A 26,440-nucleotide genomic window follows, 5' to 3' on the forward strand; every position below is an offset into this window, starting at 1 on the left:
TCCGGGCGGCTCCCGACTGCCGGAGCTGCCGGTGCTGAGGGCATGAGCCCCACCTGGAGCCTCCGGCAGGGGACGGAGGTGTGGGCATACCCCGGTCAGGAGCATTTTGATTGCCCAGCTGTAAGGCAGCAAGGCGCTTCCCTCGGGGAGGGCCGGGAGCGGCCGTCGGGGCCGGCCCGCGGGGCAGCGCCAGCCCCGCGGAGCCGCGCTCCTGCGCACCCCGCGCACCGCGGCGGGGAAGGAGCCCCGCTCCCCCCGCGGAGCGCACACACCCCCGGTGCCGGTCCCCGGGGCGGGGAGGGGCGGCAGCGGGGGGCTGAAGCGGGCGGGGGCCCCGGCTGCGTCAGAAATGTGTAAACACCGCCTCGGTGCCCGCCGCTATTTAAGCGGCCGAGGCTGAGTCTCCCCCGACTTCCCTGCTTGGGCACACTCGGGACTCACTGCTCCCGACTCGAGAGGGACCCTGGAAAAGCGCAGCGGAAAGGTAGGGAGCGCCTCTTCTGACGGCGCCACTGCTGAGGGCGGGCAGGCAAAGGAAATGGGGGTGCCTGGAGCTTACCTGTGCGGCGGCTCGGCGGGCATCCCGCTCTGTGCCGGAGGAAACGCTTCCCGGCGGGGAAGAATTCCGGCCGCTCCCGACGAGCGCGGGCAGCCGGGTGGACCCCAGCGCGGGGTGCGGGGAGCGGCGCGCAGGGCTTCCCACCGCTGGGCAGCTGGGAGGGGAACCGGCCAGCTGTGGTGAGACGTGGGATTTGGAAACCACAGCAAAGACATGAGTACTTAGATATGTGTGTGTGTGTGTGTGTGTGTGTGTGTGTGTGTGTGTGTGATATATACATGTATGTGTGTAAAAAATACAGGACTCGGGACAGCTGAAAGGTGCAATGCACCATCAGTCTCCGAGTACCCAAACCTAGACGGGTACATCACTAATAACCACACTGGAGTGACATTTTGACATTTCAACTTTCTTCACTCATCTCCTGAGAATATTTTAAACCCCCCGTGGTTTATATACCGTGAATTATTTTGACTAGAGTATGTGTTGGCTAAATAAACTTAATTTTATCCCTTTTTAAAATTTAAAGGCTTTTATTAAGTGTACGGTTAGAGAACTGAAGCAGTTCAAAAAAATTTCATGCAGCTGAGATAATCCATGTGTATTTATAAGTGAAAATTACCCCATAGCATGAAGTACTAGGTAGTTTGTTTCTTCTAAGAATTGAGAGCAATTTCACTGTTTCCAGGAAAAAAAATACCATTTCAGCTTATGTGATAAAATTATTTAGAAAACCAACATTGTTTTGCTTAGTACACTGCTTAGCAAGAAAGCAGTAGAAATCTAAATTCTCTTTTTAAGATGAAGAAGACTATTAAGTTGCACTTTATTTCTTACAGCTTTTAACTATACAGCTTTTACCCCTCCAGCTATTAGACCAAATGTTTTGGGGCAAGAGTATTCGATTTTGGTTTTTCTTTCACTGCAGCAAGATTTTGGTTTTCTTCTTTTTGTGTATGATAGGATGAAACCTCTTGAACACTAAAGTTCAAATCAATGAAGACTGGTAGAATAAAGGCTCTTCATAGAACTTGTCAAAACTGAGTATCTATAATAATAGCAAGGTTTTAATGCAATAGCAAAATACTGAAATATTTGAATCACGAGTTTTTTCACAGAGATGGATTCGAGTCCATTAAGTTTTTATGAAATACATCTTCAAAAAAAAAAAAAAAAAGCAATTAAGAATCGAGTAGATCAGGGAGATACAGCACATACTAGGATCGAAGAAACAAAATTAATTACTGGTACCTTCCTCTTTAGCAAGGATATTTAGCTATTCACATGTATATTTTCCAACTTAAGACAGATCCTGCAGGTACACACATTAAAAAAGACCCAACACGAGCCTAGTTTGCTCAGAAGCCACCATCCCCAATGGAAGATGGGGTTAGGGGCTGCACAAAACGTAGTCAATCTGATCATGTAACAGCCCCCTGTCCCTTTTCTCCCCAGCAATGTACAGCGGGCTATGCATCTGCGTGTTCCTCGCCGTGCTCTCGGTGAGCTCCCTCGGACAGCAAACTCTGGGCTCGCTCGATGGGCATCCTCTGCCTGCCGAGCTGGAGCAGAGCCTGCCGGAGCATCAGCGGCACTCCCGCGCCCCGGCGGCTGCCGGGCCCCTGAAACCCCTGCAGCGGCTGGATGCCAGCAGTGACCAAAGAGCCAACATCGGCGCCTTGCTGGCCAAGTATCTCCAGCAAGCCAGAAAAGGTATTGCTTACAGCCTGCTTCTGTGCCGCTGGGATTTCCTGCAGGGGTTCCTAGGAGTTGAGATAACCCTTCTATCATTTAACATGTATTCCTAGAGAAGATAGGTTTTTCATTTTGCCTGCTTGTCCCTGAAGTAGGCAGCATTTCAAATGCTCTCTCCCAAACACTTGCCAAAAAAAAGGTTTATTTGACTGAGAGTCATATAAAGATAACTGGAGAAAATGTCACTGACCTTTTAGGTTATAGTTCAGCTTTTATTTTTAACTATTTTCATTGCCTTATTGTTTTGGTGCTCCTTTCAGTATGTTGTATCTCAGATAAAATAATTATGTTTTCCTTGAAGTCTCTCAATTTAGTTAAAATACTCTCTTCCTCCTTCTTTTAAAGTTAGAAGAGCAGGAAGACTTTTCTGAGGATGAATGCAGATCAAATGGCTAGCCTCACTTCAGTCAGAAATCCCTGTTCCAAGGAAATATTCTGAGTATTGGATTTTTCATATATTTGTTCCCAGAGGAAATGATGATAGCATGAAAGCTTTCAAAACACTGAATTTATATTTATTAGTGCAATAATTAAAATCAATGATAAGCAAAAACATATTTGCTTCCACACACATTAATTCCTGGTAGGCTTTCGGTCTCGGGCAGCCTGGGAACACAATCTTGCAGTTATCTAAAACCTCCATGTCTCTGTGTAACAAGGACATGAAGAATCAGTAGAGCAGTGGGATTTCAGGACATTCTTATAATGAGATTTATTAGCCACTTGAGGAAACAATTGTATTGCATGAGAGAAAGAGTAAAGCTATCCCTGTTGACACCTTACAGAATATATCTTATATAGGCAGAAAAGCATGCCATTGGTGCTACCAGTAAAAATGATGGTCCAAAATCATTGACCACTGAAACTTCCCCAAGAAAACATTTTTCCTTTTGAGCTGTCTCATCTCTGTCCTGCTTGGTGTCTCAATAGAGTAACACCATGGGCAGCCTAATTGCTGTGGCCTTTTGGCTGCCAACCTCAGTGAGAGCCACTAGAGAAATTTTGTTTACTCATGAAAGCTTCACTCCAGCCTTTGCCCTGTTCTACACAGAAAAGACATCTAAGAAGAAAAGAGGATTTCAAGAGAAGCCAGTAATTAGGATTAGGATTACCTAGACAAACAGACATTGAGAAATTAATTCACACCTAGCCCCAGACTGTGCTTAGGATAAAGTTCACTTTATATAAGAAAGAGCTTTCTCCACATAATGCAGATCATTTAACCCTCACCTCTTGACAGCTTCCCTGCTGATCTCTATGCTCAGCAAAGTCCTATGCGTATATGTGATGGTGGTCTGCAATTAAGAGATGCCACATCTGGTTTTTGTGCATTACATGTGCAGCCATACACACTCCTCTGTGTACTCAGAACACAGCCAAATTAAAAACAACAGAAAAATTAATTACTTCCAATAGTGCCTGAAAGATTTCATTTCATGTTAACGATTTGCATGATAACCATTAAGAAACAACTTTTAGCTGTTCATGCAATTAAATGGAGAGATAATTCAGATATGAAATTCCACAATTCAGCACTGCACTTAAGGCTGTTATGGAATAAGACTGTTACTGCAGCAGTCTGCAAAGCAGAATTCTCATTACCTTTCCCCAGCATAGTCATTGTTGCCCACCCACATGGAAACGGAAGTCCTCATTCTAGTTTATATAGCCATTATATTCTCTTAAATATGTGGTTGACATTTCCAAATAGATTAACCAGATAAAGCAAAAAAAAAAAAAACAAAAAAAAACAAAAAAAAAAAAAACACCCTTTGGATTTAATTTTTTTTTTGTAAATATTAATATGAGGGACATTTTCCTGCATATGTATTATTGACATATATAATTAATTCTAAAAATAGTCTGGAAGCAGATGATGAGATTCTTGTGATGTGACTAGACTAGTTAGACTCTAGTTTGTAGATGTAGTTGTTGGAGAGAAAATTCACAGGAAAACCAGTATTTATTTAAATTGTAACCTATATACAGTGTTCCCATCAAAACATTATATTCTCATTTAATGTGAAGACTCTGGACAGTACTTCAGCAATCTCTGCAGAACACTCACACCTACTGTATTAGTCACCTAATATCTAAACCATAATAATCACTAGAAAATTCCAGAGAGAGCCCGGGCTTTTGTTAGTGTTAGCAGTCACTAGTAGTAGCATTTGCCCTGATGAAGGGCTGGTTTTGTAAAGTATTTCTAGTTAAATCAGTGATAGAGCTAAGTTCTCTCAAGGGCTTAGGGATTGATGGCAGTCCTGTAGATGAACTGCTACAACTTTGAGTATGTTTGTCATACACTGATCCTGCAATACCCACATGACATCTCTAGTGGATTCAGGAGAGGTAATTAATGTGATGTTAGGAAATTTGTCACCCAGGCTTTCAATTATGTTCATCTGCAGGCTTTCAGCTTGAATCTGGTGCCATGCAGAAGAGATGTTGTGGCTCTCAAACCAGTGACAGGCACATTTAATGTCCTCTAAGGAGCCCTTGGCTGGCCAGACAGTAGTGGCACCAGGGGAGCCTTTATGGCCCTCAGGTCATGGCAGGCTCAGAAGTCTCTTAAGCATCGACATCTGAGTGATGGTTCTGCACTGCCTGAGTCCTGCCTGGTTATTGTGCTAAGGAGGCATTGTCATTGCCTTAATTACACTTCTTGAATTATGAATGTGAACTTCATGGCATTTAATGGCATGAGCTTCATGAGCATTTAATGATAGACATTCTATTCTAGGGAAAATTAATTTTTTTTGTCATTTTGTTGTAGGTAAATGTCTTAATGGCTTTTTTGTATGTGTACCTTCAACTCCCTGCAACCACTAACAAAGCAATGCAGCTGCTTTTTGTTTCACTGAGTCATGTTCATTATAAAGAACTACATGAGGAAGACCTTAAAATATAAAAGTTCAGAGTCAATAGAGATTTGTTCAAAACACAAGAAACTGAAAGCAAAGCAATTGTGTAGATTTAGATCTATGCGATTTAATTTGGGCTCCTTTTCCTTTTTGATCAATTCAAGTATTCCTCAAGCCTCAGTCTGCATTGAATACTAACATATTAAATCTGTCCCTTCCTCACTCAAAGCTTACCTCCATCTAATTATTGTTATATATCAATTTTGTCTGTTTTCAGGGAGTACAGAGAGAAGCAATTTACCTGTCCCTGTATTTTTTAGTTACATCATGTGATGCTGTGAAAACAGGATTGCAGCCCATTTTTTTAAAGCATAAATTCTCCGTGCAAATAGTTTGTGTCTCTTGGATGCCTTAAGCAAGGCATGCAGAAAGGATGAGGCAAGATCAGAACTCAGCATCCGACTCTGCTGTGAAAAGAATTATGAAGGCTTTGGATAAGCAATGAAAAAATCCCTGATGTAGTAAAAAGGCCTGCATAATTCCACATAATAACTGTGGATTCCAGACACAACTTTCTTCCCTTCAGGACTATTCCCACTTGTCCACAAAATCTCGGATTCATAACTCTACCCTGCTTGTTGCCAAATTTGTACTGTAAGATCTCCTGTACTTACGTTTAGGTCTTTTTAAGCAACACAGGGCTGTGGTGTCTCAGGCTGAGTCTGCTCTCAAGAAGACTTGTTTTACATGTAGAGCAGCTCTCCCAGAATGAGACAGCAAACATGGAGCTTTATAGGAATAGTTAGAAATAGTTTAGAGTCTCTCTCTGTAGTAAAATAGGAAGAAAAAAGGAAAAATCTATCTATATTCCTTTTTGTCAGGCAGGAACAGAATGCTCCTGCAGCAGGAGGTAGAAAATGATCTGTTTATTTTGCACTGAAAAAATCCAAGCCACTTCCAGGGTGTTACCTATAAGGTTCTATTGGTGTTTTCCCCAATGACATGACAGTGGTGTCACATTAATTGTATTAGGTCCATTTCAACTATTGCAGACATCTGCTAATGAGCAGAAGCCAGATCAGAACATGAGTGAACCTGGAAAATGTGTCCTCTTAACTCTCTGCTCTCCCAAATGCTTTTTTCCTTAGGTTCCACTGGAAGATTCTCAGTTATGGGAAACAGGGTACAGAGCATTGATCCTACTCACAGGATAAATGACAGAGACTACATGGGCTGGATGGATTTTGGACGCCGCAGTGCTGAAGAATATGAGTATTCTTCCTGAAGAACACCAAACTAATAGCAATGAGGAAAAAAAAATCACACTCCCATGTCTGTACAAAAAAAAATAAATCAATTTGTTGTCCTCTTCAAATCAGTGTTTTAAAGTATTTAAAATCATGTATTTGACATAAGTTTGTCTGTAAGACTATACAATGCAATACATATATATGCAGAATTTTCCAGAAACATTTTCTTTCTTTTGTGTTTTCTCATACATTGATACTATATTAAAATGATTTCACTTATCTCTTCTTGTCCTGCCACTGCATGTTTCTGGGTGTCTTACTATAAAAGAAAGATATCGTAATGCCTTTATTTGGCACTGTAAATATATTCCACGGGTTGAACTGTCAGATTATCTATTTTTCAGATAAATCTTGTGTCTGTCCCAATAGCTTTGAACTCTAGGGAACTTGTAAAAATATAAACACAGCAGCACAATACTGCCAGAAAAGACCAGCTATTTTCATGGTGACCCTGTTTGCAAAGGACTGAGTTATACACTGAGCTCACATCTTTGCAGTGAACAGCCAACAGTGCTAAAACAGTGAAAAAGAGGGATGACACCAACATGTTTCATCGTCCTGGCTTATTTGTTTTATGTTGTGAATTCTGTGTGAAAGTTCTGCTGCAAATCACAGAATAAACAGAGCATTCCCAGCTGCATGGTGAGCTAAACATTCATTTGGGAGGGGTGAAGACAGCTTCCTGAACAGAGCAGAAGGTGATCCTGAGAGGGAGAGGTGTTGGAGCAGTCTAGTTACAGTGTCCTTCCAGGAAAGAGGTATCCCAAGTGTCACAGAGGCTGAGCTGGCCATTGCCCAGTGGAGAGGAGGGAGGTTCTGCCCAGCTCTTACCCGGCTCAGAGCAGGGCAGAGGGCCCCAGGTTCAGAGCTGGGCAGTGATCCCAGCTTGTGTAAAGCCAGCACCCTGCAGTTGCTGCAGTCATTCCCATCTGCCCATGGGAAGGCTGCAAAAAATGTGTTTTACCTGCACACTCCTTCTCCACCACAGGTAACCAACCTCCCTGCAGATCCTGAATCTCCTTCAGCAGCTGGATCTCACAGGTGAGGAATGCTCTAGATTGTAAAGGAGGTGATTTTCACATTGCATAATTTACAGAGTTTCTCCTGAATGTATGGTATACACTCATACAAAAAGGAATATATTTGTCACATGTGGGAAAGCAGGTGCTTGCCAAAGGAAAGCAACAGAATTTCTACAGCACCTGATAGGCAAACACAAAGTGTAGAGAACAATACGTAGAAAATATTTGGAATAAACCAAAATTCTTCTAAAATCAATATTGGGAAACGAACCAAAATGGTTGTGCCAAGGGCTGAGCACAAAAACACTTTGAGGAGCTGCTCCCAGCAGCAGCTGGGAGAGCAAACAGCACCTGCAGAATCTGCAGTGAAAGGAAGAATTCAGCAAAATAACAGGAGTCTTTTTCTCTAGTAACACCTTTTTTTTTTTTTTTGTGCATCTCATACAGAAAACATGGAAATGCTTTTCTGTGTTTCTTCCTCTCAAGCTCCTCCCAGTCAACCAGTTTTCAAGCCACCTAGCCTAGCTTTTTTAGGTTCCTTTCCAGGAATAGAGTCCTAAATCACCTGAATTCTCTCATTGGTTTTGGTTATTGCTCACAGCAAAATAGTGCAAGGTGCCCATTTTTTCCAAAACTTTCAAACAAGAAATTAAAACCACTCATTTTGTTTTTTTTTTAACCTCAGGAAAATACAAATAAATCTAAAAACGCATTTATTTATACATTTACCACGAAAGAGATATTTCGTTAAAAGTAACTTGAGAGAAAACTCAGTATCTGTTTTGCTGTCTTTTAAATCAATGTCAGGAACATTCAAGCAGTATTTTTAAATGTTTCCATTCCTGGCTTAAATTTATGAAAGATGTAAAATTGTGATATATTGCAGGGCTCTGGGAGTGGGTGATGTTACAAATCAAGCCTTGCTACTGTGGAATATTATCACCAGGAAAAAAACAAACCTTTTCTTTTTCTCATTTGTTTCATTTCCTACAGGCAGATGATGGAGAGACAAAGATGTTCTTTCCCATTCTTCTATTCTGAAGGTCTCTGAAGATGTCTATGAAAGTGCACAGCCCTCAGTGCAGTCAGGTGATGGATTTGGCAGCTTTTACATGTCGCTCCCCTAGGAACAGGGGTGTCTTTTCCTGACACACAAAAATGGTTTCAGAACCTGACTGACACAAGTGAGGGTAAAGAATAAAGAACTAATTACAGAGGCAATTGCAGTATTTATGAAGAGGGACTGTGACTCTGGGACACAGTGCTGTTCCTCGAGGCAAGGGGGAGCCGGCTGTTAGCAGCTGGCTATTGGCAGCTCGGCAACATAATTCTCATTATCATAAAAATATCCATCACCTGCTCCTCTGGAGACAGAAGAAATTCCCGAGATGGGAGAGGCCTGTAAAGGCTGCTGAGACACCACTCAGCTACCAGGTGACCTGGAGGTGCTAATTTGAGCTAAACAGGGGAGCCAGCAAACCTGGGAAAGTCATGCAGCACTGGTAGCTGCAACCCTACCTAGTGAAGCCACTCTCCAGGCTGCCCTGTTTTAATCCAAGAGAAACAGCAGCCTTAGGAATGGAGGCTCTGCAGCTGGGTAGGAGCCCCTTGCATCCAGCAAAGGCCTTGGGCCAAGAAGTGCTCCACAGATTCCAGCACACACAGCAATGCATTGACACAACCTCCTGTTGCTTTCTGGGATGTCAGATTTCTGGCACTGCCAACTCTCTTGACATTTAATCTAGCTTTATCTAAATTTATTTTTATGAAAGCATGCGCATAGGTGCTAAATTTAAACTGGCAAAATAGAAAATCAATACCTTTTTGTGTTTAATTGCAGTTTATTTCCTTCATGAGCTTGATTCAATTAGTTCTGTTCCAGCTTTATTAATTTTATTTCAAAACAGGTGCTGGGCAAATCTTCATGAATGGAGTAGCTTGCTGCAAAGTCCACATATATTATTTGGGAAAAGCTTGTGGTTCTGCTTTTGCAGAGTTGTGCATACAACAGCTGTGAAAAGGGTGCAAACAGCAAGTGCTCCTTGTAGGAATGAAGGGAAACCCAGGCAAGAGAGAGGGAGCACTCATGCCTGAGGAGGGGACAGCTCTCCCTGGGAGCTGGGGCAGCATGTGAGAGAAACCTCACCTGCACCAGTGCACCTGACCCTGAGCAGTCCCATCTCCCCTGGTATTTAATACAGGAACATGTGTGGATCCTGCTCTACTTTCCCTGGCTTTGATGCATCCCCAGCTGCTCCATCCTTGCTGCATGTGGGTTGGCAACATGCCCCAGATAGATGTTTGCAGCTGCAGCCCAGCTGTGCACATTTCAGCAAGCCTGACAGCAGACCAGGCACTCCCCTCTCCAAGGCCTGCACAGAGGAATTTGCAAGTCAAACAAGATGAACGTTTCAGTGTCTCAGCAGAACAGTGAAAGTCTTCTAAACGTGTTCAATTTTTGTATCCCCTAAGTTCATTAAAATTCCCTTAAAGAAAGAAAAAAATTGTGTGCTGTGTGCTTGTTAAAGCTTTAATAGTTTCTAAGTACCTGTGTCAATGGAACAGCAATTGGATTCAGCACAGCTTGAAACCTATTTCAGCAGGGCAAAGATCTCTGTCATCTTTTAAACACAAGTATTACTGGCTCCTCAAGCGTATGCAGTTCTCACATGAAAGCCCACTGCTTACATTATAGCCAAGGACATTGCTTAGCACCAGTAACTTTCAGGCCTTTTCTTTTCCTCAGCATTCTGTGCTTCAATTGGCTTGTTAAGTGAATTAAAGCAGGTCTGAGCAGCACCCAGTGAGATGTGGTAGAACAGCTGAACGAGGCTAATTCTTCACTGTGAATACAAGCCACAGGCAGAAGGTGCTGTCTGCACCAAAGGAAGGCAGGACACATCTCACCGGCATGGCTGCACTGCTCAATTCAATGCAGAGAGCTGCCAGTAAATGTGTTCAGGGGGCTGGGAGGAGATCTTAAACCACTGTGCACAACAGCAGTATGTTGTGGGGCCATCCAGTACTTAGGATATATGTAAAAGGAAGCGGGGAAGAATCTCAAAAGCTGGTTTTAGCCAGTCTTGGCTCTCCTGTATTCTAGGATCCATCTACAGCCCAGTCTTAATAATAATAATCCTTAGCACCTCATCTTCCTCTCCCCTACAACCCAGCTTTCAGAGGAGGATTACCAGAAGCGATGATGCATCCAGAAAAGTTCCTGAGATACTTGAATATTGCAAGGGTGGAGAACAGTTTCAGCACTCTCTCTTCTGCGCATCTCAGAATCAGCTCTCGCCTTCCCCAGTCTGGCACTTGCTTCTCCTCCCTGGATCCCTCCTGTTAACCATTAACTTTCCAACATGAGCTTCTGTCAGGCTCAGGGCTGTGCAGAGAGGAAGGATGAGTGTCTGTACTCACTGGCAGTCCCTGGCTGTGCCCCTGGCATCAGCCTCTCTAGCAGCTGGCGTAGGGCACTGCGTCACACTGCAAGCCCTCCACAAGTTTATTTTGGCATTACTGCTGTCCCATTTTCTCTCTGTAGCAAGAATGTGATATAAATGCTATTATTTCCCTCTCCACCTCATACACACACACACATACATCCTTCTCCTCAATGAGGCTGTCTAATCTTTTTGAGATACTGCTTGATTATTCCCTCCTCCAGGGAGCTTCTTCCATTACTTAGCTTTCACCACGTGTGCAGGCTTTTTGAGTTCCTCACTATCTGATGTTTCATCACTGTAATGTTCCCTCCCTCAGTAACAAAGATATTGGCTAACACCAGACCTCAGTCCCGTTGAAAAACACAGGTTGTTTCCTCCTTATTCTGTACTTTCACATTTTGTTACTACAGGTTTTGTACTGTATTAAGCAGGAGAGTGCAAACTCCTCCTCAAAATACAGAAACCATACATCCAATTCTGCATTCTGAAAATCCAAATTAAAAAAGCAAAAGGTACATTTGTTTCTCTTTTTTTTCTTTTGACTCAAGTTTCACTGATTTCAGCAAACTTAAAATCTGAAAACTTTCCAACCAGTTCTGTGTCTAATAATTTAAAAAAATATGGCTTCTTACTTTGCTTTAACTAAGAGATAAGAGCAAGAGATAAAGATGGAAGATTTATCACCTTAAAAGAACAGGAAAAAAGTTGAGTAACACACAACGGTGCAACTTTTCTGTTGTTTTATTGATATTAGTGAAGAAAAAAATTAAATTTCATCATTCTGATGTGTTACAATTGCTTTCTCTGGTGGGTGGACAGCTCCTACAGTTTATTTAAAGGCTAAATAATACTTCCCGATTGCATGATTACCTTCTACACTTTAAGTTCTCTTATGGTATTGCTTTCTTCCTCTGGGTATATAAAATGGTCCATTAAGTCCATGACTGTTTTTCAGAATCAACTGTTATTCTATCTACTGGTTGAAGATACATTCAAATAAAAAGATACTTAAATTTACTTGCAATAAGTGCACACATACAACAGCAAACAGAGCTGATGCCATTTTACTAAAACATTGTAAGTTCATAGAATAAATAGAAGTCTTCAAACACATGCTGTAACTGACCAATGTGTTTTTTGTTTTCTTTCTCAAAAAATATCCTTAGTGTCCATAGCACTACTGCAATAACTACTTCATTCAGAAAAAAACAAACCACCCACCTATCTCTCGTCACAAAGACTAGAAGACAGTTTAATTTATACAAGAAATTATCAGTGCTAATAATTTAGTAACAGTCTGGTACAAATGGCAATTCATGGCAATTACATGTAGTGTGACAATAGTAACAAATGGGGAGCTTGATTTTAGATACCACAAGAAGTGCAAGGAAAAGAAAGTGGATGCTGAACCCTTCCTTTTTTGCTCCTCTCCATCCCCTCTTCCAAAAAATATCTATGTCTCAGCTCCGCTCTAGAAACAAGTTCCCTCCAGTCTGTTCCAGTTCCAAGGTATTTCAAATCTTTCTACAAGCACCCAGCAGAAGGTTGGGAGAAACAGAGAAAAAAATTGTGATATAATTAGGACTGCCTGGCAACTAAAGGTTGCGTGAGGTCTTATGTTTCCTTTCTGAAAAAGTAGGGAGTTGTATGTTTGTATGGCAGGAATTTTCTTAATTTTAAAACCACTGTGAAAATAAAGCATTTCCCCTACTTTTACCTATGCTAGGGTCCAACTTTGGATGAAGAAGGTTTCTCTGAAAAAAATAAAACAGAAAATGGGTGGAGAATATTTTCACCCTGCTTACAAGGCCACAGCCTCTGACATGCATGAAACACAAAGATCAGCATGAGGGCTGCAAGCTGCTCTTTCCACCTGTACCATTCCGTTACTAAATTTTTTCTGTGGTTCTCTGCTGAGGTTTCAAGGACTCACCTTTTCCTAATACTGGTTTTGCTACATGTTCTTTTATAACATTCTTATCTGTCAATCTGTTCTGCAACTGGGACTTCTAGGAAGTCACTGCCATGTTTACCTCACGAGTTGTGAAAACTGTTTTCTTTGGGTGCACTGACAAAACAGATTTCAGTGGCAGCAACACATAGTAAAGCATTTTCCCTTCCACAATCCAGTGCAGCATTGAAGAACAAAACAAAACAGAACAAAAGAACAGCAAAGAAGTTGCACAAAGTGTAAGTGTGCCAAAGGAAACAGCTGTGGTAGGAATATGTCAATATCCCAGGTATGCAGTAGGCCTGCTGACCTCAACACAGTATTAGTTCAAGTTTATAATTCCTGGGCAAGAGGCAAATATAGAACAGGGAAAAAAAGAAAAAGGTTTCATCCATTCAGGCATAATAGCCAGGCACTCCAATAACTCAGCTCAACTTATCTACAGAGGCAAAATTAAAACTACCATATGTTCAACTGAGTGGTTTTTTCAGTATTTAATGAAGCACAAATGCTCCCATGCTTCAAGTGATGTAATGAGAGGTCTCACACAACACATTCAATAGCTTCCCATGCACCTTTGACCCAAGTTAGGCTAGCTACAGAATTCACGTTTTTCTAGTCAAGTTATTTTTTGTTGGTTTTGCTCTTTCATCTTTTTTCAGTGCATCTTAAAAAAACCTTTTCAAAAGGTCAGCAAGTTATCCTTAATACAGCAATCATAACATAGAGCCTTTTGCACTCGATTGAACAGTAAAATAATCCAATTAGTTACAATAGATCTGGTACATATTTACATATTTTATACAAAGTTTACACATTTCTCCCATTAGGCACAAAGTTGATTTGTCAAACTCAAGAGGCAATGAAGGGGTGCCAGGGAAAGGAAAAGGAGATTGGAGAAAGAATCTGAGTATTTTCATTTAAAAAGACTAGCTGTAAAAATAAAGTCCTTCATCGTAAGCTAGTTTGCTTCGGGAGCTTGGTTCCCATGAGGATCCCTGAAGTAAGGGACGTTGGGCCTTTCATCTGCATGCTGGAGCCCACCATGGTGGGGAAGCTCCGATTCCGTCGGATGCCAGTGCTCAGCTGGATGCCCCCGATGGCACTGGTCACGGCAGGGCAGCCCAAGGGGAGACCATCAGGTGCCAAGCCTGCAGGAACAAGGGCCCTCACTGGTCCCTGTGCCCCACAGAGAAGAGGTCCCTGGTCATCAGTTAAAGGAGCAGCTGAGGTTTGCCCTGAACTCACAACTTTGGCAATACCAAACCTCCTGACTTTGTCCACGAGATTAAGGTTGGAAACAGACACGTCAGTTTGGCTCTCACTGTTCCTGATGTTCTTTTTATTCCTCACCTCCTTCAAGATTGAGCTAGCCGGCTTCGAAGCCAAGAAGTTGTCATAAGGTGGGCTGGTGCACTTGAACTCAAAAGATGGAGGGGAAGAAGAAGGTGTCTGCATGGGTGAGTTTGGTGGAGTGGAAGGAATGATTGCCATTTTTGGGGAGTATGTATTCAGCAGGGTGCTCCTGCTGGCTCTGTCCCAGCTCTGTGGATTGTACACTGCTGCCGAGATGCCCCTTTCCTTCAGCAGCCACACCAGCCCCAGGGACGTGCTCATCGTTGTCGTGGATTCCCGGAGGTTGGTGAAGGATTCAGCCAAACTCAGACGCCGAGGAGTGCAGGGAGTAGCCACCGGGGTGCCTTTCAAATTGCTAATGCTGCCACAAGCTGGAGTAGGTGCTGCGTTAAGGCTGAAAGCAAAGGAGCATTCAAATTATTCTCTCCACTAGAAAATTAAAATTTACTACAGGCAAAATTTTTAACCCTGAGCAGGGCCTTTTATCCATTTGGAGAGTGCACAGGACACTGGCAGTTCCCAGTCCCCACAGATGTGATTAAAAGTGCAAAACCATCAGCTCTCACAAAACACATCTTCATTTTGCACACTTCAGAGCCCCAGTCTCACAGGATTAATGCCGCTGCGAACACCCAGCACCACATCTCTCCTGATAAACTATTTACAGGTTTGTGATCAACACCTTCACTTTTTCTTCTTGATCTACTGGCTGTCACAACTCCCAATTACTTCTAAGAGACAAGGAAATGCGGGAGACTGGACCAATGGTACAAGCAAGACATGTACTTTCTAGTGTCACTTCTGAGCACACAGAACTGAACACTCATTCACTAAGGCATGGTTATTCCAGAAACAAGGCATGTGGGATATCTATGACACTCCAAATTCACGCCTGTTTGAGAGAATCCCAATAGCTCCATGCACCTTCAAGAAAAAACAAAACCAGCTTTTTCTAACCATGCACAAATTATGGTTTTTTCCACAAGTACACACATAAATTTAAAAAAAAAAAAAATCCAACAGTAATGTCTCAAAAGAATAGGTTGATCCCCGCTAATGACATTTAAAGGGTCTTGAGCAATGCAACATTTGATGCTAACAAAGGATTCACTGACATGAGCTCACCACTGCTCAAAGAAGGAAATCTACTCCTTCACCTTGCCAGGTTAGCAAGTAGAAGACACTCAGCAAAGAGTCAGACAGAAAGTAAAGCCAGTGCAAGACAGTGGGAAAACTAAGCAGCTGGGAGGGGAAGGAACAGCGGAAAGAGTGAGCTCTTCCTTTTTCAGCAGAGCCATGCTGTTGGATTGGCTCAGCCATAACATGCGACTTTAACTTAAATGGGGTTCTCTGCACCAAGAAAAGCATTTCAAAGAGCCACTTTGAGACAATCTGTTGGATTTCTAAGAGAAGACTCTGGCCAATTACTAAATTACATCTTTTTTCCCATATGAACAAAAGGGGCTAAGATGATGTCTAATACTGCGCATATCAAGTTGGACACCCTGGAATGCTTTGAGCTGCAGTTTCTGGTGAGCTCAGAACATCATCTAGATCCATGGTTTACAGTGAGCAGGTGATGTGAATCCACACAACACTGGAAACTCTAGTCCTGTGGTCTAAAAACCAGCATATCTTTACAGTACCTCTTAATTAAGAAAGTATTAGCCTGATGCTATGAAATCTCAAGTTATGTCTTCTTTCCAAGACTAAATAGGATCTGACCAACATGATCTCTAACAATGATTTGGAACTGTACCAGCCTTTACCATAAGGACGTGAAATTGAGGAAGCTGAATTGCAGTGGCAATTCAACAAGAGGAATCCCATATATTCCTCCTCGTGTACTGTAGTGAAATACTTATTTGAGAAAACTGGCAGATGTAATTAGAAACACAGCCTTGCTAAGTGGCTCTGGACTCAGTCTCCTTGCACCCCCGTGTGTGCCGTGGCTGTCAGTGCAGTGGCAGATGTGCTAAGGCACATCCTGATGTCCTGTCCTTTCTGCCTGGGCTGACACAGCAGCAGGGGAGAAGGATCTCTCCCAGCGCAGTTAAGGAGGCCATGCACACCCACTGCAGCAGCACACACACTCTGAAGACAAGGCTGAGTGGAAAGAGATTAGTTCACAATTCTTCTCTTAAGCACTGATTAAAGCTGGACCCTTATAGTTCTGATTCCAATGGACCTAAAGAGCAGTGACATCCCACTGTGCATCCACCACCACTCCAGTCGTGCATCTCCTGTACAGCTAAATACAGATTACAGAAGTCTTGAAAAGCATGAGGGACAGAAAAGAAAGAGAAGTTACTGCATGAACTGACTTTCTAAAAGGTATGACCATTTACATTTCAGAAATCCAGACATATGGTATTAATTACCAGGCTTCCAAGATATCCTAGTCACAAGATAAAAATTATAGGACTCCAACAGTTTAGAGAGCTTCAGTCTTTCCAGATACAGATTTCAGTTGCACAGACATGTAGATTAGTATTTCTACTAATTTTTCAGCACAGTTATACACTAAAGTGCAATTAAAAAAACAAGCCATCCCTGCAAGAAAGCAGTTGCAGATACTGCCTTTTTTTCCATTTGATCATTTTGGCACTGGCTTAACTGGGAAATATTCTTCCCATCAAACTGACCAACACTGCAGGGCACCTGGACACAATCACAGAAACAGACTCAAAGTGGCCTCAGCAGCTCAGCCCAGTGGTGGTCTCAGAGTTAGATTGAGAAGAGAAACAAATAAAGGAGCATTTCATTTAGCTGAATGAAATTTAGTCAGGTTAGAGCAACACCTGGGGTAGCACAGGTTGTAAATGCCAAACCTCTTGGGGTTAGCTGGTGCCACACACACTAGCATTCCTTGTACGTGACCCTGCCAACACAGACGCTGCTGGCAGTGCTGCTCACCCCCAACCGCGCTGGGTCACAGTGTCTGCCCTATACCTCCTCTCATCACAACGAGACATAACGCAGTTTCTCGTCCTCCTCACATGACCTGTGAAGAATCATTTACAGTTGGTAAGGAGGAGCTCCTTAAACATCTGCTGAAAACATAGTTTTGTTTATTTTGCTCTTTGTTCTCCTGAATGAATTATGAACTTCCATTTAACTAAGGCAGCTGAAAATGCACTGTATTTAACTGTCTTTTTTGATTGATTTGTTAGATGTAGTACCCAAAGAGTTTATTATGATCACAACTGACAGCAATTCAACAATAAAAAGAAAATGAAAATAGAACTGCAGCCATATAAGAGGATCTCCAGTAATTGTGCTGAAGGGATAGACAGAAAAGAGTAAAGAAAAAACAGCCAGGCCAGTAATAACTGACTTAGTTCAGAAAGTGAAGCAAAAAAGTTACATTTAAATACTACATATTTCCTTTCCACCTGACAGGTTTTTATATTTAATACCCTTACTTTTCGTGGCCTTCATAGGCAGTCAGTGCCTATCTCATGTCTAAACAGTGTAGGCACAACACCTCTGCATGAGGACCTACACCGTGGTACACTCCCACAGAGGAGCAGGAAGGGGCACAGAAAGCATGAGACATTGTCCTTATAAACAGAAAAGAACATTCTGTAAATCCCGATTTGCTAAGGGAGGAAAGCAAAGCTTCCTCTTTAGGTAGGAAATTCACACCACCCCCTTCTGGTTCTCAGATAATCACCTTCCCTAAGGCCACAGAACCGACTTCCGTGGGCGTGCAGTGTCTATACTGCCAATTGCTATTATATCACCAACTGGTTACTTTCAGTCTGGCAACTATGAACTAGTTTCCAACATTTACACAAAAAAACAAAGTAGACATCTCCCTTGTCTCCATTTAAGGCGTATGTCCTCTTCCATGCCTCACTCAGCTCCTGGATTTCTTAACTTGCACATCCCTTTTTCTTCTGAGAGGAAATATTTAGACTTCCCTCCTGGAAAAACCTCTAATCTCTTTTGGTAATAGAAAGATTCATCCTGTGCATTCACATCTGAGGACTACAACTAATCTAAGATGAGGAGTAGCCTGGTTTGGATATCAGAAGCCAATAGAGTTATGTCTGATCTTGCAATATCTTAACTGGAGACAACAATATTTAAAAAACTTTGATTGGCTTTTTAAAACATCACACATACCTCCCAAATTCAGGCTGTGGTAACACAAAATGGGAGGAATAATTGGTGGGTGTGTTGTAATTCACCAGTGCAGTCAATACCTATGCTTATGCTATTATTTTGCATTTGCTTAGAGAGGGGAATCTCTGATAGAGCTGAAGGCTTTGTCATCATGAGAATCCCTTACCTTGGCGTGACTCGTGTGAGTTCATCGGAGGGGTGCAGAATGCGGCAGGTGGTGAAGGTGAAGGTGGAGTTGGTTTGTGACATGCACTTCCCAGGATGAGGTACTAAATTAAAGAAAAGCAAATTCTTTGCATTTTACACAGAAAAGGGGAAAACCAAACTTCTGTGTGCTGATAAGACAGATGCAAAAAGTGATGAGGCACCTTGATGGGATCAATGCAAGAAAAGTGAAATGGCCAAGTACGAGTGTTAAACAGACACTTGTGCTCTCCAAGATAAACACCTCTAGGACTCCAAGACCAGTGCTAAAAAGGTCTGCTGAAACTTGCCCATGATCACAAACACTGCAGATTGTGTCTTGTTCAAAGCAAATTTAAGCCAGGCAGTGCTTGAAATGCTAGTTCTTATCTAAACTAGCAACTTGCATCAGTGGGAAAATACAAGCAAAATTTTCTAGTACCAGCTCAGGAGCACCAGGATTTTCTAAATGCTTGTGCCTTTCAGCTTTTAGATTGATCCACAAAAAGGTATCCCCATTACTTCTCAGTAATGGATCCATCTGGCTAATGATACAGGAATATAGATTGTTGGGTTGGGTTGGGGAGGGGAGGGACACACATTAATTGCTGTTTCCCTGACTTTTCATATCCACAATATGAAAAGTGGTAGTTTTTGGATCCACTACTGTACATCTGTGACATTTCTCTTGTGCGTGTGATTAGGTTATTTAAAAATGTATGTCCTCAGCTGCATAGTATAGCAGTTTTTTGAATATTTGTAGACAGTGTAGTAAGCAAATCTCCTAACAAATGTGGCTGTAAAACTGCCACTCTGGTGACAGATCAGTGATTTGAGAAATAAGCAATACAGCTTAGTTTTAAAAATAAAGGACTTGGGCCAACTTATTTCTTCTTAGTAGAAATACCTCTATGGCTGCATTAGCCTGCTATATAATGCAGCTGTGGTCACTGCAAAATAACTACAGAATTTAAGAGCCATGCATCTGAAAAGCTGGTTGAAAAACACCCAGAGTTAAATATTACATCAAAGATATCATGATTGCATAGGTTCCCTTACTTAGTAACCAAACTTAGCAGTGGTCAAAAGAACATGCACAATAAAAACCATGTGCAGCTCCCTCCCCACCAGTCCTACCCAACCCTCTGAGCCATTCCCTGATTAAGCCACATTTTAATACCACAGTACACAACTATTCAACACATTGCAAAAGACAGACAGATTGACCAGCTGGACCAGACACCATTCTGAACTCCCAGAGCAGCTCAGCAGAAGCAAGGCAAGTCTTAATTGTGGCTGTGTTCCCTTTTCCACATATAAAGTATCACAGTGTGTGTGGTTAGGTAGCCCTTTAAGACCACAAATAAGCAGTGTGGGAAGGGTAGAGCATGGGCAGTGTGGACAGTGGAAGCAGAAGTGGCTGAGCATACAGTGTGAGGTAACTTCTAGTCAGCGCTGGAATGTACAGCTGTACATTAGAGAAGGATATTTCTGAGGACCCACTGGAGTGTCATGTTAACACACTCAAATGTTAGCACGGCATAACATAACACAAGCTCTACTTCACCTCCAGAGATGGTAATTAGGATGCTTCAGGAATCCAGTTGCTTTAGAGATTAGTGTGAGCACTACAAAAGCTATTACAAGGGAGCACAGCCTAGCAATCATGATTCTCTCCATATTGTAGAGAGTTATAAGAAAATCTGGAGAAAGAACTCAAATAACTGGACATGAAAAAACTTGGTTATTTAGAGAAACACAGGACTTTAACATAAATCAATTAGAAACAAAGCAATTATCCCTGGATGATGAATAGAGAACAGAATAAAGCAATGCTGGTTTAAGATTGCAAGCTCAACTCAAAGCACATAGCTGTAATACAATCAGTGCATTTTCCCCATTTGTAATATCCACTGGGCATCCCCTTAGATTGGAAACAGGCACATTGAAGAAACATAGCTGCATTAGCAAAAGCAAGACTCATTGCTATTAATGAGTCAAAGATAGGAGAAGGCTGCTAAAAGTAGAGAAGTCACTAACTCTAATCAGAGGAGACAAACTGAAGTGATTAAAAAAATCTATCAATTTCCAAAGATGTATTTCACCCTCAAATACCACTAAGAAAGTCCTGTACCAGCTTCATCCTTCATCAGTCAACAATGGTTGTATCGTACTGCTGTAGCATTTTCCATCCTTTGGACACAGTAAAAAGAATGAGAACCTGTTGCTGTAAATGAACAAAGTTTATCAAATAGAAACAAAATAATTAATTTCTAACTTAGTTATTTTACATAGGAATGGTTATCTCCTGAGGTGGTATAAGCTCATGAAGAAGTAATAAATTTTTCCAATAAGAAAGACTATCATCACATTTACATAGGTTGAAGTATTCTCTTGAATATAAAAATCTGCTGCATGTAACTGCCTGAAATCAAATGTTTTACTTATACCCTCTTTTCCAAAGTAATCGTAGTTTAACAACAAGGCTTCATATCTGTATGAAAAGGAATCTGTACATAATCCAGTGCTTAACAAAATTTACAGAAACATCATGTAATTTCATCCATCAAGAACCCAATGCAAAATGTTAGTGCATTTTCCTCATAAATCAAAATTAAATCTAAACCTAAGATTTATGCTGTATCATGTTTTAGCACTGAGGAATTAATGATTCTTCACCTTATTAAGTTTTCTCAAAAAATTCATAGGCATTATGAAAAAATGCAAACCATCATAGCTGAAAGGGATTATTCTGTAACAACAAACACTATTGTAAAAACACCTTTTAAAATACTGAAAGAGAGAAAAAAAAAAAAAAAAAGCATGTTCCAGACAAACTGAGTGCAGAGAGCTCCATCTTCTGGTAGAACAAACAGGACTTTGCTCACAAAACACAAAGCTGATTTTATGTATCAGAGCTGTCTTGGATCCAGCTTCAGGACTCAGAGCCTGTAGGCCATTCTGCTAGGTGTAAACAGCAAAATAGAGATATTTAGGGCATGACCTTCTGCCCAGGGAACTCTCAAAGGGCCATTTTATCTGGATTTTCAACCAGCTTGTGCAGAGGAAGCTACAAAGTTACAGTAGGTAAACAAGTGGCCTGTCCCATACAAATGAAGATGTCAAGACAAATTAAATGAGGAATATTTAAGAGGTAACTATATTGAGACACTATTAACTTTTGTACCATTGAATCAAAATCCAAATTTGTTCTTATGCTGAAATAACAGCGAGGAGGCAGAGAGCTCAAAGTGACCAATAAATCTTTGCATTGTATACACATATTCTGGCACATACAGATTTATTAGGAAATTAATTTCAAAAAAGTTGGGAAATCTTTAGAGTACTGTTTGATCCAGACTGGCACAAAGTTAACACTTTACTACAAAAGTGAAGCAAACCACTCTACTCCATCATTTTTTTTGCATGTTTCAAAAAAGGAGGGAACCTGGTTCCCTGCTGTTTGAGCAGGGAGCACTGGATTTAGGGCATTTCTTTAGCACAGGCTGTGGAAACAGGGATGGAATGACAATCAGACTAAGGCATCCTTAGAGCAACAGATGGTGTTTTAAAGCATTAGAAGTTTATTGCTCAATAGAGAAGTTCCGCCTGCTTTAAAAGAGGGTAACAAAGGACCATTAGGAGACTTTTTTCTCCCTACTGTGTGATCATCTAGAATACAGGCTATGGATTTCACTTTTGCCAGTTTGTGCCACTAATTCCATTCTTGGGTGAAGTGAAATTATTGGAAACTATGTCACAAAATCCCACTAGGGTCCACAGGACATGACAATGGCTTCATGCAGTGTCTAGATTTAGCAGAGTTCTTCCCTTTCAGGTGGCTAAAGGTGAGAGCTCTAATATCCAGTGCTACCTGTACTGAAAACGCCTGGCTGGCAGAATAGGGGAAATATAGATTAATCTGGATCTGATGCCTGGGTGAACCACTACAAAAAGAAGGAGATAAATTATAAAAAACCCAGCTGTAAAATGTGAACATAGTGCTCTCCTAAAGGTGCAACTGTGAATACTCAAAATCTCCAGGAATTCATACATCTGCACCAGGAGCATGGCTTTTGTTAGGTTTCTTAAACAACAAAATTATTTTCTGAATACCTGATTTTCCAAAATTTTAATTTATTTTGCCTTTGGAAACAGAAAGAGTGGAAAACTGAACAAAGACAGGTATTCTTTGGATAGGGTGTTCTTCTGGCTGAGATCACTTTCTCATATGTTTATAACAATTGAGCATAGATGCAAAAAGATTCCAAGTATTAAACATGGCTTCAACATAAGTTTATGCAGACTAGGATCCCCAAATTAAAATTCAGCATTTTAACACCATAGAAAGCAACTACTGACAGCTTTTCTTAAAAAAAATAATTACTGTGAAAATATTCATGCCATTTGAAAATAAAATATATTTAAATATGCATCAATACCTTAGTTCTAGAAGGATTACAAAATTTATTGCTTTTCTGTACAATGATAACTTTTTAGAAGCATGTGTAGTAATGCTGCTAAAAACAACTCAAACATAATACATTCATGATGTGTTCTTGTGATTTTGGGCCTCTATTTGGAAAGCCTTCCATGTCATGGTTAAGGTCCAAGCATGAAGTACAAGAGTGCTGATCCTGTAATGCTGTGCACATTCAAAGCAATCGATCAGCGGGACTAACAAACGCAAGTACTGAAAGACCATTTTATGCACCCAATACTAGCAGGCAATTAAGTATACACTGGATCAAGTGTAGCCCTTCCAACTTCAAAATTAGAACATTCATAACATTAAGTGCTTTGAGTGGCTGGTATTTCCTTTGTTTCTTTAAGGGAAACATGAAAGCCAGTGAATTAAAAAACCACAACAAACTAAACAAAAAGCCAATCCAAACAACCCCTCCTCCAAAACATACCCTCCTCCAAAACATATTCTGTACAGTTTTATAATATACTAGTTTTTTCACAGAACAAAAAACCCATATTGAGGTTACTAAGAATTTGTGCTGCAAAAATTACTTGTCCCAGATGATTTTAAGAACACTGTGTCCTGTAACTTCTCTACAATTGCACTTATGCTGAGAGTCTATACAAGTGATACACAGAACTCAACCTACTCCTGTGTATTAGCCTAGAACTGCTAGAACTGCAACTTTACAATCCTCCATAAAGTTAACTCTACTCACACACAGTATGTGGCCCCAACAGAATAACTGCAGACCATATGTCATATGTGTACTAACTTCTCCTGAAATGTTCAGAGCCATAATTGGGATAGAATGCACATTCATGGAGAAGAAGCTATTTTATAGACCAATGGCTACTACAGGTTTGAACATATGGACAAGAAAACACAAGGAACATAAGTTTTCCTTTTTTTAGTCAGAATGATTTCTGACTCTAACTCTCCCAAGAACAGAATGTCTATCACCCTGGTTCTGAATACACTTGTTTTGGCTACAAGGCATTTTTGGCACCAGCAATGTTTGCTCTCCTGAGCCGGGAAGTTAAAGTAAGCACCTGGGCTCATTTTGAGCAGCACTCTGTGCACATAAAATGGCAATATGAATAGTACTTGTAAGTACTGTGACAGAGAACATACCCAGTGCAAAAAAGGCAAGATACAAACCTTGAAGCATACAATCCACTGAAGCAGAAACCTGCCCAACAGACTAAGATGATCTACACCTGCTGGGAAGGTCCTTGTGGGCACTGTATTACTAAAGACTTTTTGCTCTGAGGCTGGAAGACCCGTAGCTCTAGACTGGCACACCTTATGGCCTGCCAACAGCAAGTGTAAGAAGATACCTTGTGGCTTTTACAGACCTCTTGAATGAGATTTTTCCACAATGGAGCTATCCTGGATTACAAGCAAAGGCACTATTGCTAGAGACTGTATGAAAGATTTTTCTTCCCTTCCCTTTTTATTTACTTCCACATTCTCTAGCAAGAGTTTATTCTGTATGTTACCAACCGGAACCAATTCCTAACCGGAATCAGGCAAGCAATGATATTGTAACCTTGTGCTCATAATGGGCTCATGATGAGGTGCCACATGTCCATACATACCCCTACCTGCCTTGAATTTCCTACAGAGAAATCTAGAAGAATGAATCCTGAGAAGCAACGAGAAGCAATGGCTGCAAAATATTTAAATACAAAATAAATTCATAAGCTAAACATGCACCTGCTTCTCCCAGAAGATTCTTCAGTGGGCAGATTGTGGATCCTAAGAAGTACTGCTCCCTTAGTAAGTGCCTATCCTGAAAAAATCCACAATCATCTCCTCCTTGTATAATGCCTCACAAATTACTTCAACAAAAAGCAGAAACAGTGTCTTTACTGCATTTAAACAACATAACTAATAATGATATCGTAGCTCATGGATACTCCTAAATCCTATGCAACAGGATAATTTGAAAGAAGGCAAAAGACTGGGAAATTAAAGTTTTCAGAGCACTTTTTCATTCTACACAAAGTTATTAATTTTGACCCATTTATTTCTGTAACATATTAAAATGACTCAGCAAATAATACCAGGTAAAATAAGACTGCTAGAGCAATTTCATAGATTTTATCTACTTTGTCAATTTATAAGGTGGGAAATTTGCTTAAAACCCTTATCTAAATAGACTTTTCCCAGGAAAAGTCAGCAGTAGCCTGTAAATAACCTGTTCATAAACAGTGACCTTTATTCAAATCATAATGGAGACAGAAAATGGAAGGAAATACTAGACTTTTTTACCAGTTTGTAAACACAGAGCAGGCCTACTTTTATTGCTCCACTTGAAAGAAAGAACTCTTTCAAATTATGACCCAGAATTGTTAAGAGTAATTTGTTCTTTAAAAAAAAAGCCCAACAAGAAACTAAACTATATCCTTATTTATGTTTAGCCCATGACAATGAGTCTTTTACTTTTTTGACATGTTCCTGTGTTGAACACTCTTACAATTAGAAAATTTTTAAAAATGTAACCCAAGCAACATGTTTTTTCACATTTACTCTACTCTGAGTACCCGAAGAATTGCTTGTTCCCTTCCTCTCTACAGCAATGCATTTTAAAATTAATAATATATTTTGTTGAATCTTTTATTCCCTAGATCCTAAAAATGTCAGTTTTTTCAATCTTTGATTATTTCAGTCCATGTTTCTTATATCTCCAGCTTTTCTTGCTGGTTGTTACTCAGACTCTTCAAAATTATAAAAACCTGGATAATATCCAAAATGATACACAACTGCCTGAAGAGACATTATTTATTTTCATATTAATATTAAAAAATATATAAATGTTCTTTCTGGGATCTCATAGAACAAGGACAACTTTTGCCAATGGAAAGGGAAGTTGAAGGATTTGGATGTTGAAGCACCGGAACCAGCTGCCCAGGGAAGTGGTTGGGTCACTACCCCAGGAGGCATTTAAAAGATCTGTAGATATGGCACTTAGGGACATGGTTTAGTGGTGGGCTTGGCAGTGCTGGGTTAATGCCTGGGCTCAATGATCTCAGAGGTCTTTTTCAGCATTAATGATTCTATGATTTGAAGTTTAATCTTAATATGACTGACTATAGAAAGTAGCTTATATTCAGCAGCTGACAGCATTGAACTGAACTCATTGCAGTGAGAGCTGAAGATACTCTGCATGTCATGATAATAACAGAAATATTATTGTTTAGCCCTGAGACAATCTAATCTTCCAAAGACAAGCCAAATATTAAATTATGATTTATCCCAGAAAAAGGAGAGGGAAGGAAGTGTCTTCATTTAAAGTAGTTATACAAACACAAGAAGTCTGGAAAAAAAAGGAGTTCTGGCAATTTTCTGATTCTGGACTAAATATAATTCTTTATCAGAGGCAAATCTTA

At 40.8% G+C, this 26,440-nt stretch overlaps 2 protein-coding genes across 9 annotated transcripts in view; one reads left to right on the forward strand and one right to left on the reverse strand.

The window, feature by feature from the left end:
* The first annotated feature begins 316 nt into the window (after nucleotides 1–316).
* On the forward strand, nucleotides 317–7,122 carry CCK (cholecystokinin). Its single transcript, XM_077786747.2, has 3 exons — nucleotides 317–484; nucleotides 2,015–2,272; nucleotides 6,327–7,122. Exons 2-3 carry the CDS (start codon nucleotides 2,017–2,019, stop codon nucleotides 6,461–6,463), a joined length of 393 nt encoding a protein of 130 aa, XP_077642873.1. The 5' UTR covers nucleotides 317–484; nucleotides 2,015–2,016; the 3' UTR covers nucleotides 6,464–7,122.
* A 4,557-nt stretch (nucleotides 7,123–11,679) lies between these two features.
* TRAK1 (trafficking kinesin protein 1) overlaps nucleotides 11,680–26,440 on the reverse strand; it is a 115,616-nt gene continuing 100,855 nt past the window's right edge. For all 8 annotated transcript variants that reach the window (XM_085569634.1, XM_085569608.1, XM_085569632.1 and 5 more), the window contains 2 exons: nucleotides 18,561–18,663; nucleotides 11,680–14,657 (listed from right to left, as the gene is read on the reverse strand). In XM_085569634.1, the coding sequence (XP_085425760.1) occupies nucleotides 13,859–14,657; nucleotides 18,561–18,663 (902 nt within the window). In that variant the 3' untranslated portion in view covers nucleotides 11,680–13,858. The remainder of the gene's footprint in view (nucleotides 14,658–18,560; nucleotides 18,664–26,440) is intronic.

This window comes from Lonchura striata, chromosome 2 (genome assembly GCF_050655825.1).
Source record: "Lonchura striata isolate lonStrDom1 chromosome 2, ASM5065582v1, whole genome shotgun sequence".
Taxonomy (NCBI): Eukaryota; Metazoa; Chordata; class Aves; order Passeriformes; family Estrildidae; genus Lonchura; species Lonchura striata.